The 15,837-nt window shown below is 41.3% G+C and overlaps 1 protein-coding gene across 2 annotated transcripts in view; it reads left to right on the top strand.

Annotated features, from left to right (window-relative positions):
* The window catches only part of FOXJ2 (forkhead box J2), a 28,958-nt gene that overhangs the window by 2,826 nt on the left and 10,295 nt on the right, over positions 1–15,837 (top strand). The window contains exons 2-3 of one of the 2 annotated variants that reach the window (XM_074148117.1): positions 14,578–14,930; positions 15,446–15,520. In XM_074148117.1, the coding sequence (XP_074004218.1) occupies positions 14,598–14,930; positions 15,446–15,520 (408 nt within the window). In that variant the 5' untranslated portion in view covers positions 14,578–14,597. Of the gene's footprint in view, positions 1–14,577; positions 14,931–15,445; positions 15,521–15,837 lie in introns of those variants that run through there. The other variant, XM_074148125.1, reaches the window with a different exon arrangement.

Below are 15,837 nucleotides of genomic sequence, written 5' to 3'. Positions count from 1 at the left end.
TATCCATAAAAGAAAAAGGGAGAATATTATTTATCTTCATAAAAGCGCAAGGTGCTTTATAGACGCATTTAAATGGAAGTGCTATGTCTTTAGGAGTGTACATTAAGAATGTTAAACCTGAACACCTAAAATTAGACTTTAAAAACCACATTTAGGTACCTAAGTAAATGGCGTAATTCTTGTAAGCGCCCAGGAACGTAGAGTTGACCTCAACAGAAGCAATGAAGGCTTCAACATTTGAGTAAGGAGACAGTTATGCGTGTAGGGGTTCGTAAATTTAACACTGGGCATTCATGCTTCCAAACTTGACTTTTAAAGTTGAAGCAGTCTGATCCTGTCCTGTGTGCACTCTGCTCCCATCTGAGAACTGTGTGTGGCATTTCTCAGGTCAAGCTCTTAAGTAAAATGAAATGAGAAGGTCTAGAGAGTTGTGGGAGAAGAATTACATTACTGAAAGATCATGAGGTTGTATTAATGTTTACGTATGTGTTCTGTAAGTTCTTGGGTTTTGTCTTGAAATCTGTTTCTGTAGACAAGTTTCTAGGGTAGTCAGAAAAGTTGGAATGAAATACAGTAAACAGTTTGAGGAGTTTGGATATAATTTCCCAGTCTGAGATGGGGTTGTGACTACTGTAGTACTTTTAAAAACACATCTGAATGCTAGTGTGTCTGGAGAAGTTTTTTCTTATCCCAGATGTACAGGTATCTTTGCTTACTACCTCCTCCCCTAAACTTCAGCTGACCTTCACGTAGTGGGAGATTCAGTCTGCATCACAGTTTGGATCTTTCGCCCTTTACTTCAAGTGTCAGAAAGGAGGTATCGCTAATGGTGTCTGTGATGTGGACAGCTGTCCCTCAAGAGCAGGACTGAGCTGATTATCTCATTTTACACAGCTGTCAGACAGGAATTACATCTCGGTCATTAGCAGGCAAAAGATGAAACGCTTCTGGACTCATTTTTCCATTTGCTTCTCCCAACCTTGGGTAGAATTGTAACCAGAGACTTTCATACAGAACCCTCTGTGTTTTGTAGTACTCCATTTCCAGAATCTGTTGCTGAGTGATGCTTCAGAATTGAAACTTTAAAAATTACTGCTTCTAGCATTTTTGGTCTGGAAGACAACTTTGAAAATGTGAGTAGCACCCAGATTAATGGACAGCCAAAAATGGTATCTCTGAAATGTTTGTACTCTCCAGTTGTGTTAACTCTGAAGCCTAAAGAAAACCATTTAAATCTCTATTACTGGCTGTTGCACATTGTGTTATTTTAGCAAAAATATCCAGTTGATGTGTTCAACCTCCAAATGCTTATCATCTTGCTAGGGTAGCAACTTGCTGTCTATTCTGCTGTTGTTGTTTCCTTCTTCCTTCTAAGGGATGTATGATGAACTTAAAAATCTGTAACATATTTCTGCCCCTGTACTCATGCTTTCACTATTAAAGGCAGTCTGTGTTACGTGTATTACTGAGAGAGCAAGCAAGCATGCTGCAGTATGTTTTCATAATTAATTAATTGCAAATTTTCATTTTAAGTTTGAAATGAAAATGCAGAATGTTGGGAATGTTTCAGGACTTGGAGACTGTGCAGCAGAGTTTAAAACCAATTTAGTGTTGCGTTCTGTGGTGCTTTGCCAAGATTTGGCCTAGACTGTTGTTTTATCCTTCTGTCTTTGACCTGCCCCATCCTGTACCCCGTCCTGTTACAAACCTCAGGTTGGAGTCTTAAAGGTAGACAACGCACAGTTTTTGCTAGTTCCTGACCTTGTGAACCCTTTCCTGAATCCCATCCCAGGCTTCCTACCATCATGTCACAGTCGGGTTCCTCTCCTGCACCTTTAAGGCCCAGCATGTTTCCACCCCGCCTACTTCTTTACTCTCATTTCCTCCTACACCCCACTCCTCCTCCCGGTTCTCTCTGTACTGCTCTTTGCCTGTCATTTTCCGTGCTGTCCCTTTGGCATTCTGTCCTCTGGTGTTATAAACCTAAAATGCTGCTCCTCTCTTCGTCAAGCAAGCATCACTCATCTCCTCTTTAGGATTCTTCACTAGCAGGAATCCTTTCTTACTGCAACTCTCAGGCCCTGCTCTTAATTCCACACCTGCATTTTGACCTTGGTTTGACTTCCATTAGTTTATATGCTTGTGGACACGTAGTGTTTTTTGTTCGAGGTTATGTCAAGAAACCTGTTCTTTTTTACTGCTATATAGTAAATAGAATTTTGTTCCACTGAAAATATTCAGTTTTGCTAGGCTGGGGAATGGTGCTTTTTCTCCATAATCCATTCGACTCATTCATTCTCCCACCCCCCCTTCTCCCTTGCCTGCTTCCCTTCGTCACCAATAGCTGGGTCGTAGTTGGTTAGAATGAAAAGCTCTTGTGTTACGTTCTCTGGTTTCTTCCAGCGCTTCAGGATCATGGTTTTGAGAATTGGAGTGAGCAATTTGTGCAAGGCCCAGTACCTCATTCCTCATATTTCTAAGCTGGTCAGTTTACTTGATGTGAAGTCAAGAAATAAGGGAATGTATATTCTTTTTTGGCCCTTTTTTATGTATAAGAGAGACAATAATGAGGGAGAGGGGGAGATGACAAGTGAGAGCTTTTATACCTCAAGGAAAAAAATATTTGCTTTTTTGTTTTTTACAATTAGCAATTCAAATTTTATTTATGCTCTCTGCTGTATAAAGACTGTGGCTGATTATAGGAGAAATATGTAATTACTGTTAAAAGTTCAAATCTGAATAATCAGGAAGGAATCTGAACTTTTTGTGGTCACAAATTAAAGGAGCAAAGTTTCTGAATTCTCAGTTTCCCCCAAAAAACTATTGTTCAGCAAACCCAAAACAATTCTCTTTCCCCATCAGGAATTTGCAGAGAAAAATAAACAAGCTGCTTAAATAGTTACCTTTGAAATTCACTTTATCTCTACCTGAACAAAGCAGACAAACTTTGAATGTAGAGAACTGGCCTGGGGTTTGGGAGACCTGTGTTCTCTGCGTCGTTCTGCTACTCCTCTACTGGCTGACCTTGGGCTGTGCGCTTCTTCATGTACGGCTTCCCATTTATCCTGGAATAGGTTATTGGTCTTTTATAAGGGTTCCAAAGTATAAGGATGAAAAACACTTTATAAAGGCTGGCTATTCTTCTTGCTGTTGATTACAATTACAATGCGATATTGAACTCAAAACCACTTTTTGTGGCATTAAGAAACAGTGAAAGTATGATGCCCCAATTAATTTTTGTTTCACGGAAGGACCTGTGACTCCAAAACTGAAACATCCTGTACCATATCTACAGCCTAGAACTGTTTTTTTAAGTTGACTTAAGTATAGATATTCTGCCTCCCTTGAAGCTTCTCCTAAGATCTCTAATGACCTTTTCTTGGCCAGGTCTCAGGGTCTCTATTCCATCTTCATCCTTCTTGGCTTCCTTGCTGTTTTTGACACTTGATCATGCCCAGTCTTGAAATCCTGTCCTCCCTTGACTTTTGTGTCAGTATTTTCCTGGTTTCCCTCCTACTGTTCTAGTCATTCATTCAGTACCTTCTGCACTAAGCTATTTACCTTCCTCCGTTTATTTATTTATTTTTTTTTTTCATACAAGACCCACCTCTGGTATCCTCTCTTTGCTTTTCTTTATCTCCTTCGTGCCAGTGATATTACATTATGCAATTTGGCATACTACCTTAACAACTTTTTTGAATGATCTGCCACAAGTTTAAGACCGCTGAGGCCAGGGTAGAACTCCAGAAAGCTCCTTTGAGATTTCCCTTTGTTTCCTGCTTTCCTCTATTGCGAGTCTCCGCAGTTGGGCCTATGACATGGGTTTTGTCACACTCTTCTTGCTCCGTGCCTACAGGATAGGGGCTCATCTTCCAGTTTCATGGCCTGAATCTCCCACTTCTTCTTTCTCTTTTCTTTCTCTTTGGGTAACCCTTACGGTTTCTCCTTCATTTACCATCTTGGTTACTGCTAGCTGTTCTTGCTGGCCTCTGACAACTGTGTTACCTCCTTGTCTTGTTAAAAACACAGTTACTGAAGCTATCCTCCTGGCGTGTTTTCTTAACATGTTGACATCTCCTCCTTGACAAGCTTATTCGTTGGCTATCATCCACCACGTAAGGTTCCAGCTTCTTGTACTCACTCTAAGGGGCCTTCACATTTGTGTTTCTCCCCTATCTGTCAGTGTCTCTTACTGTATTGTCCTTCGCACTGCCAGCAACGCAAGCATGACACTGTGCTTTTCTGTTTCTTGCATTAGCATCTCTTCGCATTCTTCCTCAGCTGACTCATACCTTGATACATATAGGAAAATTGCCAGCCAATAGAGGCCAGACAAATGGGAAACTACTTATTTGCATATTTGAAAATTATTCAAAAGGTCTTAACTGATACTCAGAGGTAGTTGTCTTATTATATGTACCCTCCTCTCCCTGGCTTCTTTTGTAAAGAAGGATGATTACAAAAGTAAATAAAGATCATCATAAGCAAAGCAATAACATTTCAAAGACTAGGAAGGTGAGGGTTAGAGCAGAGTAATATTTACTCGCAGTTGCAAGGTGGCAACTGTGGCAAGTATGTGGAAGAAAGGGGCTTTTCTCAGTATCTCTAAGGAAATGTACAGGAGATTTAGTTTGAGGATGATACACCAAATGGAGCGTTTTATGAGTAGGATGCAGAAAGTAGCAATACTAGTATTTTAAGCCGGAAGAAACTGTTAATGGGTGTGTGTTCCTTGCTAGTGTGATTCTGAATTCTCTTGACCTTTAAGCTTGGTACAAATCTCTACAGGTTGTGAGCCTGGCTAGGGATTGTCAGGTGTTTTGCCTCCTGGAAGATGGTTCAGTCAGTTTACTTCAGAATAACAGCTAACAGAATAGTGAAAAGGAATTACATTAAGGCAGTGGTTAAGACCTAATTTATGAGCTTCACACGATATTACTTGATTCTTCTGATCATTCTCCAACTTCAATTTCAACTGCACTTTGCTTCCAAACTCTTTAACAAGCTTTTCTGCAGTGCTTTGGTAATCTTAACTCTGGGAACATCTGCTGTATGTTCATTTTGGCCACGTGGCATACGACTAATCTGCACTTGATACCAATTTCCTTATTTTCTATGAATTCAGTGTGTAGTTCTTGCTAGTACTTGATACTCATTTCTACAAGTGGGACGGAATGGGTTGTGGCTTGTTTCAGCAACTATTGCAGAGCTCGTATTGACTAATCTATTTTCAGTGGTTGAGCCTTTAGTGAGCAGGTTCTGACCACTTGCAATCGGATTTTCCTTTTCACTATGCCTGGCTGGCATTCGTTTAGCCCTGGGAGCTCTCTTACATAGAAGCTTTGTAGTATTACTATTATTAAACTGCAAGATTAACGATCATTTTTCATCGATAGACCCATTTTTCAATGGGAATAAGAATACGGTTTTCATTTATAAGTGCATGTTGTATTCTTTTAACTTGAGTTTCTGTACCTATCTTTGCAATGATGTGAAGATCTTCTGAGCAAGATATTCTGCATGCTGATCTACTTCTGATGTTGTTTCTAATTTCAGAGATGATCTGGGTATCATGTCAGTGTTTGCATATCCTGTACTGAAGGTTTACTACTGGATGTGATTCTGATAGGCAGCTAAAATTGAAATCCTTCTCTTCGACCTGGGTGCTCCCACAAGGCTGTGGGAAATACCTGCTCTTAGATACAGCTTCTCTACCACTGACTTCCTGGTTTCCAAGGGAAGACTTCATTCCAGATATTTGCTCATAAATTTGAATTATTCCAAAAACAATACCCAACACCTTTCTCAATGTAAGAGTAATTGTTCTGTTAGTGTTCTTAAAGCAAATGCCAAAGATTTCTCTTGCCTGCCTTGGCGTATGTTTAGAATGACAAGTCCTACTTTCAATGGTAAAAGATTGCATTGTGATACTGAGGGTGGCGGGATGCTGTAGACACATTGCTGCTGTGCTGATGTATTTTCATTGTGCTGCTTCAAAGTGCTTGGTTTACTTTTTACTTCAAATCTGTTATTGGGAGAGTTGTCATGGAATATTTGGCTTATTATTAGAATAAATCTTTTATAGTAGTCTTATTACAAAGAAAATAATTTTTGTCTCAAAAGGATTTTAACATACCAGTATTCTCAATATCGTTTGCTGTTTCTTTTGACAGGTGTTACGTATTTCCCACTTCCATTTACGCAGCACTATAAATAAGCAAACTAATCTTAACTTTGAAGGCATATTTTCAGACTGAGAGGTCTCTGCAATGTTTGTGTAGTATTTCTCTCTGCTTTTTCCCCTGCGTGTTTATATATCAGACAAGAAAAATATTTGATTAGTTGGTCTTACTAAAATCTGGCAAGGCACTAGCTATGCTTGATCCTAGCCTTTTATGCCTGTGAAGATACTGTCTCCCTTGACATAAGAATATTTTAGACTTTGGCTGCAATGCCATCTGTTGATAAGTCTAAATAAGCAGGTCAGGTTTTGTAAAATATACCATTTTGTCAGTTTTGTACAAAACTAGTACATAGTTTTGGAATTGGATCCTGATGCACTTCCAACATGGGGCGTTTGGTGACTTTATAGTCCCGACAAGGCTTCATGCTTCATTAGTACCAGGAATTCATGCACAGTCCATGCCGTTCGTTCACTGAACTCAAAATACAAAATTATACCCTGCTTGTGCACCTTTCACAAAATGGAGGGAATGAGAAGGTCCTATGTTAAAATGTGCTATTATGATATTTATGTAATTAGTAGCTATTATGAAAACAAATTTGTTTTCTTTTTATTTTTCCTGGAGACTTAATATGAACCTTGTGTTGTTGAGATTTCTGTTAGTTAAAAGAAAACCATGTCTGTGTAACAATTTTATTAAAACAATTAGTTCAGTGATTTACATTAAGCTATATATGGTCTAAAAGTTTTCACCTTCCTCTAACGCTGATTTTTCCTACCATCTTAATGTAACTTTTAGCAAATTTCCAGTTTGGGATGCCATAATTACTGTACCACCTGTGTTCTTTTACACAAAATAGCATCCAACGTTCAAAGCCATTCGGTCTTGCACACTCAGTAGTTTTGAGTAGGGGTACAGAGTCAGACCACTGCGACGTGGCCAGGCGCAGACTGCGGTGGTTCATTTTCACATAGGTGGTGCCATGCTGTGTGCTCTTAGGTGACAGGGACTTCCTTTGGTTGGATTCTTTTTTGCTTTGTGGTTCATGACTAGTGAGAACTGTGTGCCCCTTATTACCACATCTGCAAGCCTGTAGTTTATTGGGAAAATATTTTTCAGCTTGCTCTACTGCTCCCGAAGAAGGGAAACGTGGTTCTAGGGGTACGATGATTTCTCTTACCTTTTTGCCCCAGGGACTGGTTTTCCTCCTTTCAAATGGCCCTGCAGACAGAAGCATACTTTCAAAGTGCAGTGCTTTTCTATTGGTTTGCTGGTATATGCTATCATGCCACCTACCACTCCTTCCAGGTTAAGTTTCATTTTATGAACGATACCCAGCAGCCTCTCTTTTCCTTCTGGATTTGATCCCAGAAACATAAACGTTTCCTGAAGGCTTCTCACAAGTAGTTACCAAAATAATGGGTAACAATTTCAGACTATGCGGTAATCGGGTGTCCTTTTTCCTAATTTCTTACATGAAACAACTATCTCTCAATGAGGATGTTTGCTTAGAGAAGATAAGATTTTTAAGTGTTTTGTACCTGCCCTCTTAGTTCACACCACCGTGTTTTTGAGGGAAAGCACACTTCTTAAAATGGCAAATTTCTCTTTCTGCCAGAGTTAGCAAAATCGATTATTTTCCCCTTTCTGTATTGGCATAAGAATACAGGTTTCTTGCATGGGTAATTTACAAAAATATGTAAAAATTGCCTTTTTTCCATCAAAGTAGAAGCTGTCTGTTTCTCCATGTGTGTGGTATTCTCATGTGTTACTTTTCCTTACTTTTTGAGGCAGTTTCCTCTAATTGGCATCCTGCTTACCTCTCCCTTTAGAAAGGTTGCAGTCAAGTGGTTCTTTTTTGCCAGTTCGGTGGGTTTGAGGTTTTTTTGTTTGTTAAATACTGTAGAAACCAGGTGTATCTCTGAGTGTATTAGATGGATATTGTTAGTTAGATCACTGGATCTGTATTTCAGGCACCTAACTAGACGTGGCTGTATTTTTGTAGGTGTTCTACAGCAACGTCTCTCACTGCTTCGTAGTGAGCATTTCTTCCTCCTTAATGTTAAGAAGCTTAAGTTGATTCTCCTTTTAATGTTTTGCCAGTAGTGTTTCATTGGATTGGAATAGCAGCAAATAAAGCAACAGTGAGAGTTAATATAAAAAACTAAATTTAGAGATTTATTCTAGAATACGCGTTGTGCGCAATGTGGTTTCATTCCTTGTGACGACCCTCTGCTTCAGTCATAACTGATTCTGACTGGGCAGCCTTTGAGCTCAGCCTTAGAGAGTATTTCAGGCTATACGTGTTTATTAACTGCGTTCGGTATGACCCTTAGAGTGCTGTTCCCCATATTTCACACATTTTTCAGTCCTGATATCTAAGTAGCAGCAGTACTGGGTAAGATCTGACTGGCTGAGAGCAAACGCTTGCAAAATAACAGGGCAGGCAAAGTACAGATTTCTGCAGTCCAGCGGCAGGGATAGTACAACGGGATAGACAGAAAGCTGCCTTACGTTTTCAGCCTGAGGTTTAATTTGCTAGTTGCAAATATTCAAAGTAAGGCAGTTGCTTTCCTGGAAAGCTGTAATGAAGTATTACTAGTCCCAAGTGAATTAATGGTTATTAAAAGGTATTCAGTGCTAGGGTTTTCTTTTATGGGTAATACATTTTTCTTCTGAATCAGACAAATTCTCTTATGTTTAATTGTAGTTTTGGATCAGTGCTTGGCTGTCATTTGTGCATCTCTCTGACCTGTCTTGACTTGGGGTTGTACTGTAACTAGTTAATGCTTGAGAAATGAAGATTCTGCAGTCGGTTTCCAGCTGTTAATGGTGGTTATGACTTGGCTACCTTGCCCTTGATTTTTAAAGTCGACCAAATACATAAACAGATACCATGTATTGTGTAAAGTGGGAGATTATGAATTCTGGTCTTCAACTTTCTTTTTACATATTCAAAATTCATTTTGGCTCGCTAGTGTGGTAGAATTTTTGTTTTTAAACACCCTTTATTTCAGTTCAGTGTGTTTGTTAGTCATTAGGTTTGGGGGTTTTTTTCTTCTTTGTTTGAGTGGGATCATAAAAGAAGAGTTTGAAAGAAGATTTGCCAGGTAATAAACTGGGAAGGGAAAGTTGGAAGAATCTTCAGCTGCTCTGTTTTGGCTGCAATCTTGTTTTATCATACCATTAAGTAGTGTTGGGCTAGTGTACTGCTTGGATCAGAGAAATAAGATACGCAGTGCAAATTATAGGAAGCGTTACTGTTATAGTAAGTATTCTTTCAAATAATTTACTAGCCAATTATACCAAATTATTTTTGCACTGACGTGTTCTGGAATTGCCACCTTACCTAAGATTTGAGTATGCTTAATTATTACAGATCCCGTGTTGCTAGGATACAGACTTATAAATCCAGTAATGTTACGAAGTTTAAACTTGGGGGAAAAAAATTATTCCAGTGCTTCGAAATTTACCATTGGATTGTTATTGGGTCTGAGTCTTTGCTTTCTGTCCTAAATTACTGTTTAGCGTATGTGTTCTTAAAGAGCTGCTGTATTTTACTGAAAAGTAGTTGTTTCAGTACTGGGTGATCAGGGCATATGTATGCGCAGAAATTCTTTGTTTAAGATTTGGGGATGTTTAAGGGCAGAGCAACAGACATCATCTACCTGGACTTCCGCAAAGCGTTTGACGCTGTCCCACACGACATCGCTTGGTCTCTAAACTGGAGAGACACATATTTGACGGACGGACCACTCGGTGGATAAGGAACTGGCTGAATGGCCGCACTCAAAGGGTTGTGGTCAATGGCTCAATGTCCAAGTGGAAGCCAGTGACAAGTGGCATTAGTCAGGGATCAGTACTGGGACCAGTGCTGTTCAACATCTTTGTTGGCGACATGGACAGTGGGATCGAGTGCACCCTCAGCAAGTTTGCCAATGACACCAAGCTGTGTGGCACAGTTGACACACTGGAGGGAAGGGATGCCATCCAGAGGGACCTGGACAGGCTGGAGAGGTGGGCCCGTGTGAACCTCATGAAGTTCAACCAAACGAAGCAAGGTCTTGCACTAGGTTCATGGCAAACCCAGGCACAAATACAGACTGGGCGGAGAACGGCTGGAGAGCAGCCCTGAGGAGAAGGACTTGGGGGTGTTGGTGGATGAGAAGCTCAACGTGAGCCGGCAATGTGCACTGGCAGCCCAAAAAGCCAACCACATCCTGGGCTGCATCAAGAGAGGTGTGGCCAGCAGGTCGAGGGAGGTTCTTCTGCCCCTCCACTCTGCTCTTATGAGACCCCACCTGGAGTACTGTGTCCAGCTCTGGAGTCCTCAGCACAGGAAGGATATGGGCCTGTTTGAACAAGTCCAGTGGAGGGCCACAAAGAGGCTGGAGCACCTCTCCTATGAAGACAGGATGAGAGTTGGGGTTGTTCAGCCTGGAGAAGTGAAGGCTCCAGGGAGACCTTATAGAGACTTTCCAGTCCTTAAAGGGGGCCTACAGGAGAGACAGGGAGGGACTCTTTATTGGGGAGTGTAGTGACAGGGCAAGGGGTAATGGTTTTAAACTGAAAGAGGGAAGGTTTAGACTAGATATTCGGAAGAAATTCTTTCCTGTGAGGGTGGTGAGACACTGGAACAGGTTGCCCAGAGAAGCTGTGGCTGCCCTATCCCTGGAGGGATTCAAGACCAGGCTGGATGTGGCTTTGAGCAACCTGCTCTAGTGGGAGGTGTCCCTGCCCGTGGCCAGGAGGTTGGAACTAGATGATCTTTAAGGTCCCTTCCAACCTGAACCATTCTATGATTCTGTGATTCTATTTTCTTGTCAAAGATTTTTATGAACCAGGGAATGAAAATATTCCGATTCTTAGTGTGGATATAATGGGACCCAAATCTAACCTTGCTTGTCTACCTGACCAAGTGCATTTTAAACAAATACACAAAAGCTTGTGTCTTTGACAATGGGCACGTTGATGTCAGCCTTTCGTTTTACTGCATAGCCAGTCATCCCAAGCGTTCTACTGACATAATCTGGGCAAATCTGAAGCTTTGTGAAAACTGCAGTGTTTTCTTCTGCTTCTTGAATTTCTGGTGTTTCAGATTGATATCTTAATCTGCCATAGGGTTTCATAACATAATGTTCTTGATTTCTGTGCTTGTTAAAAAAAAAAACCCAACAAAAAAAACAAAACACAAAACCAAAAAGGTGGGGGGTGGGGTGGCTGGGGAATTTGTATTTACCTTGGATTTGTATTGTTAGCACAATTGATATTTTATAATGGTTCAGCATGCATATGATAAGCAGCAGTAATTTGTTCGCTGAATACACTGTGGAAATTAAAAGGCACACTTACAAAATTAAGCATTCAACTGTGTTTGTTTTCTCCCAAGTTGAATACTACTTTTAGTGAGGGCTGTACCTGGAAAGTTACCATGCAAATGTAGCTGTGTTTCAGTGACAGGGATACCTCAGCAGTCTGTCCATCCCCACTGGATAAAAATAGAATCACAGAATCTTCTAGGTTGGAAGGGACCTTCAAGATCATCTAGTCCAACCATCAATTTAACTCTGACAAAAAAAACCCAAACCATCACTAAACTGTGTCCCCCAGCACCACGTCAGCCCATGTTTTGAACACCTCCAGGGATGGTGCTTCCCTGGACAGCCCATTCCAATGCTTGATAACCCTTTCCGTGTAAAAATTCTTCCTAATATCCAACCTCTACCTCCCCTGGTGCAACTTGAGGCCGTTTCCTCTTGTCCTATCACCTGTTCCTTGGGAGAAGAGGCTGACACCCCCCCCGGCTACCCCTTCCTTTCAGGGAGTTGTAGAGAGCGAGAAGGTCTCCCCTCAGCCTCCTTTTCTCCAGGCTGAACACCCCCAGCTCCCTCAGCCGCTCCTCACAAGACTTGTGCTCCAGACCCCTCACCAGCTCCGTTGCCCTTCTCTGGACCCGCTCCAGCAACTCAATGTCTTTTTTGTGGGAAGGCGCCCAAAACTGGACCCAGCCCTCAAGGTGGGGCCTCACCAGTGCCCAGTACAGGGGGACGATCACCTCCCGAGTCCTACTCACCACGCTGTTCCTGACACAGGCCAGGATGCTGTTGGCCTTTTTGGCCACCTGGGCACACTGCTGGCTCATCTTCAGCCGACAGTTGAACCAACACCCCCAGGTCCTTTTCTGCCAGGCAGCTCCAGCCGCTCTGCCCCCAACCTGTAGCGCTCCTAATACGTTGTTGCTTTATCCTTGTATAATTCAGGAGGGAATAGGGATTTTTTTTTTTTTTTTTTTTTTTTTAATTTAAAATGTTTAAAAGTAGATCAATTCAGCCAACAAGAGCTATATTCAGTAAACAACAACTTGATGAGGGTGGAAAGTGAAAAGCCTTTTGCAGCTCTGATCGTCTAGTGAGCCGTGTAGCGAGTAGTATCACTATTGTGTGTGATAGCGTGGCAGATGAGCAGATAGATAAGTTAGAGTAGCAGTTGGCCTTTTCCTTTCCTCCACAGACAGAAAAATGTTTCCACTTTGCTACAGATACTATAGTGCTGCAGTTTTACTTTTCAGGTATTTTCGGAGCCCAAGGCTTTGGAGCCACTGCTTGTAGTGGTTGAGGGATGGATTTTGTTGGGTTATTGTGTAGGTGTTTGAGCACTAAGAGGCATGATGAGCACACGCCTGAAAATGAAAGGTTTAGCGCATAAAAACGTTTTGGAGTGTAGACTCTTAAGTGCTTTTGTGCTGTGAGAGCACTTCAGTGCAGGGTATGCTGCATATGATTGTGGGGGAAGAACAGGGAGCTTCTGTGTCAAAATGCTGGGTGCATCTGTTTCTGGATCTGTGCATCCACACTGTGTTATTGTCAAATACCTATTTTTAGAATGAGTGTCTAATTGGTATTCATGCAGATGGGTGTCTCCCTGTCTCATCTGATCCGCTCATCTGAGTGATGCAGTTGGTGGGAGGTGTCTGCTGATGAATCTTTCCTAAGCAGAGGGTGTTCGTGTCAGCCTGTTCTCTTACATGCGTGCGTTTAATTTGGTACATGAGTGTGTACATAAGTATGTGCATGTGTGCTTGTATGCTTACCTTTTGTATGCATTAGCATGCTCAAAGGCAGTATCGTCTAATCCTCTAAAAAGATTCATTTCAAAAATGAAAGATGCAGAACTTGCGCAGCCCTTCAAGATGTGATTCTTTTCTTTAGGCAAAGAATAAGTGCAGAGCAGTGCAGGTTGTGGCCATGGAAACTTAGCTACCTGAGTCCAGACTTCAAGGGATTGCTCCTAGTGTAGCGACGCAGCCAATTATGAGTACGAATGATGATCTTTCCACTGCCTTGACTACTACAAAAGACAACATACAAGTTTGTGTCCTACAAGTTCATGCTGCTTCATATTAAATAATTGTTAAGCAGAAAACCCTGGGTACAAGAGCTAGCCATGTTTACAGGTGTGTTTTATTTTTATGAGGGGAAATATATAATATTTATGAGAGGAAAGATCCTAAGTCTGTTTCTACCCTGTAGCAAACTTGTGTGACTTTGGACAAGTAAGTTTTTCTTGTGTCTCAGATTTGGGGAAAATACTTGCCTGTTATATTGTGAATTAAGCAACATTTAATAAAATGATATGTATATTTAGAAAAAAATGGGTTATGGTAGGAAAAGCTTTAACTATTACAAACTTAATGTAGTCTGTTCACCTCGACATGGTAGATGTAATTATCTATATATAGTATTATATATGATCTTGGTGTTTTAAAATGAGATGTGTAATCCTAGCTCTTAAGTAATAGGATTCGTTATAATGTCACCTGATGCAAAAAGAGAGGCTAGGCCTTAGACAGAAATGAATTTTCCCCCAAGTTATGATGGTCACAGTCCTGACTTTTCCAGGACTGTGACTACTGATCTAATTAAATTGTGGTTTGTATATGGCATGAAGGAGTATTCCCTTCAAGTTGTGATTTTCCTCTTAACCTGACACAGTAAACATAGTAGATTACAGGTAATCTTGGTGAGGGTTCCCAAGGTTATATTGCTTACATAGTAATGGAGTGAATGTGATAGAGCTGCTGAAAGGCTCCACTTCCTTTGAATAGATCTTAGTTCTTTACCTGGGAACAGTTGGGATGCTCTGGGTAAGACTGTCCTAGCAGTGTTACCATCAGCACTGTCTCAGCTACTATCAGCAAGGAGGGTCCTCCCAGAGACACAGTCATAGGCCTTTTTGGATGATTCTGTTTGGCTGTGAATAAGGTATATGAGGTAGGATGATCTTCACACAGGTATTTGTGATAGGAGGAGAAGCAGAGGAGGAATGCAAATGGATGTTTCTATTCTTAGGGTTCACCTTATTTATATCTCAGGAATTCCCTTTCTGCTCGTAGGTAATCCTGCTTCCAGCATCATGGCCTCTGATCTGGAAAGCAGCCTCACTTCCATAGACTGGCTCCCACAGCTTACTTTAAGGGCTACTATTGAAAAATTAGGGGGTTCCTCACAAGCAGGACCTCCAGGGGCAGCCCGAAAGTGTCCCCCAGGCTCACCGACAGATCCCAATGCTACCCTGAGCAAGGATGAGGCTGCAGTGCACCAAGATGGGAAACCACGTTACAGCTATGCCACCTTGATCACATATGCTATCAACTCATCACCTGCCAAGAAGATGACACTGAGTGAGATCTACCGTTGGATCTGTGACAACTTTCCCTACTACAAAAATGCTGGTATTGGTTGGAAGGTGAGGTCTTGCATTGCTAAAGTACTCTTTTTGTCTAATTGTAAGACTTATTTTCTTAATTGTGTGCAAAATATGCTCACTGAGCAAAATAAGAAGACAGAGGTGAAACTGAATTGACCAGCTGGAGAAAATGTGGAGCCAGAAGTCCCATTTTCTCTGAGAATTTTGTTGTATGTATCTGGTGGCCCCTTAAGGAGCGTGCAAAAAACCTACCAGCAACAACCAAGAAAGCAAAACAAAAAAAAACCCCACAAACCCCACGTTATTACCGACCTCTGCATCACACTGATACTATTTTCATTGCACCTTCTGTAGATATAGAGATGGTTCAGCCCCATATTATTCATCCTAATTCATCCTGCTCCTTTCCACAGCTTCTGTTCTGGGTATATGTAGTGAGCTGTGGCTTTTGAGTACGCACCGTCCTTCTGGTTTCTCTGTCCACTCCTGGGCATACTCAGAAGGCTGTATATTTCTATTGTAGCACTTACCTGTATCTCTTACTCTCTCATCAGAACTCTATTCGTCATAACCTCTCTCTGAATAAATGTTTTCGGAAGGTGCCTCGACCGAGAGATGATCCTGGGAAGGTAAGGAATCTGCATGCTCTTGGGCAAGCAATTTAAAACTGCAGGGAATAAGCCGGGGTTGCCCTTTCTAACTCACAGTTGGAATTTGAAACCTAAAGTGTAGGCAAAAATGGAAGCAGTAGTAAGATTTACTGCAGTGCTTTGGCTACAGGAGCATTCACTTAAAGGGAACCTGTAAGGGGGCCTTAATGATTTAGCAATTATTTTTCTTCTCTGTGATCTTCGGTTGACTGGATAAGATACTGGAAGAACGAAAAAATGGGATTGAATGTAGTTTATTAGTTTTGCTTCTTTTTCTTCTCGCTCTTTACATATAA

The sequence above is a fragment of the Numenius arquata genome, chromosome 1 (assembly GCF_964106895.1).
Source record: "Numenius arquata chromosome 1, bNumArq3.hap1.1, whole genome shotgun sequence".
In the NCBI taxonomy this organism is placed as follows: Eukaryota; Metazoa; Chordata; class Aves; order Charadriiformes; family Scolopacidae; genus Numenius; species Numenius arquata.
The sequence above is the reverse complement of the archived record's forward strand: the minus strand, read 5'-3'. Positions and strand labels throughout refer to the sequence as shown.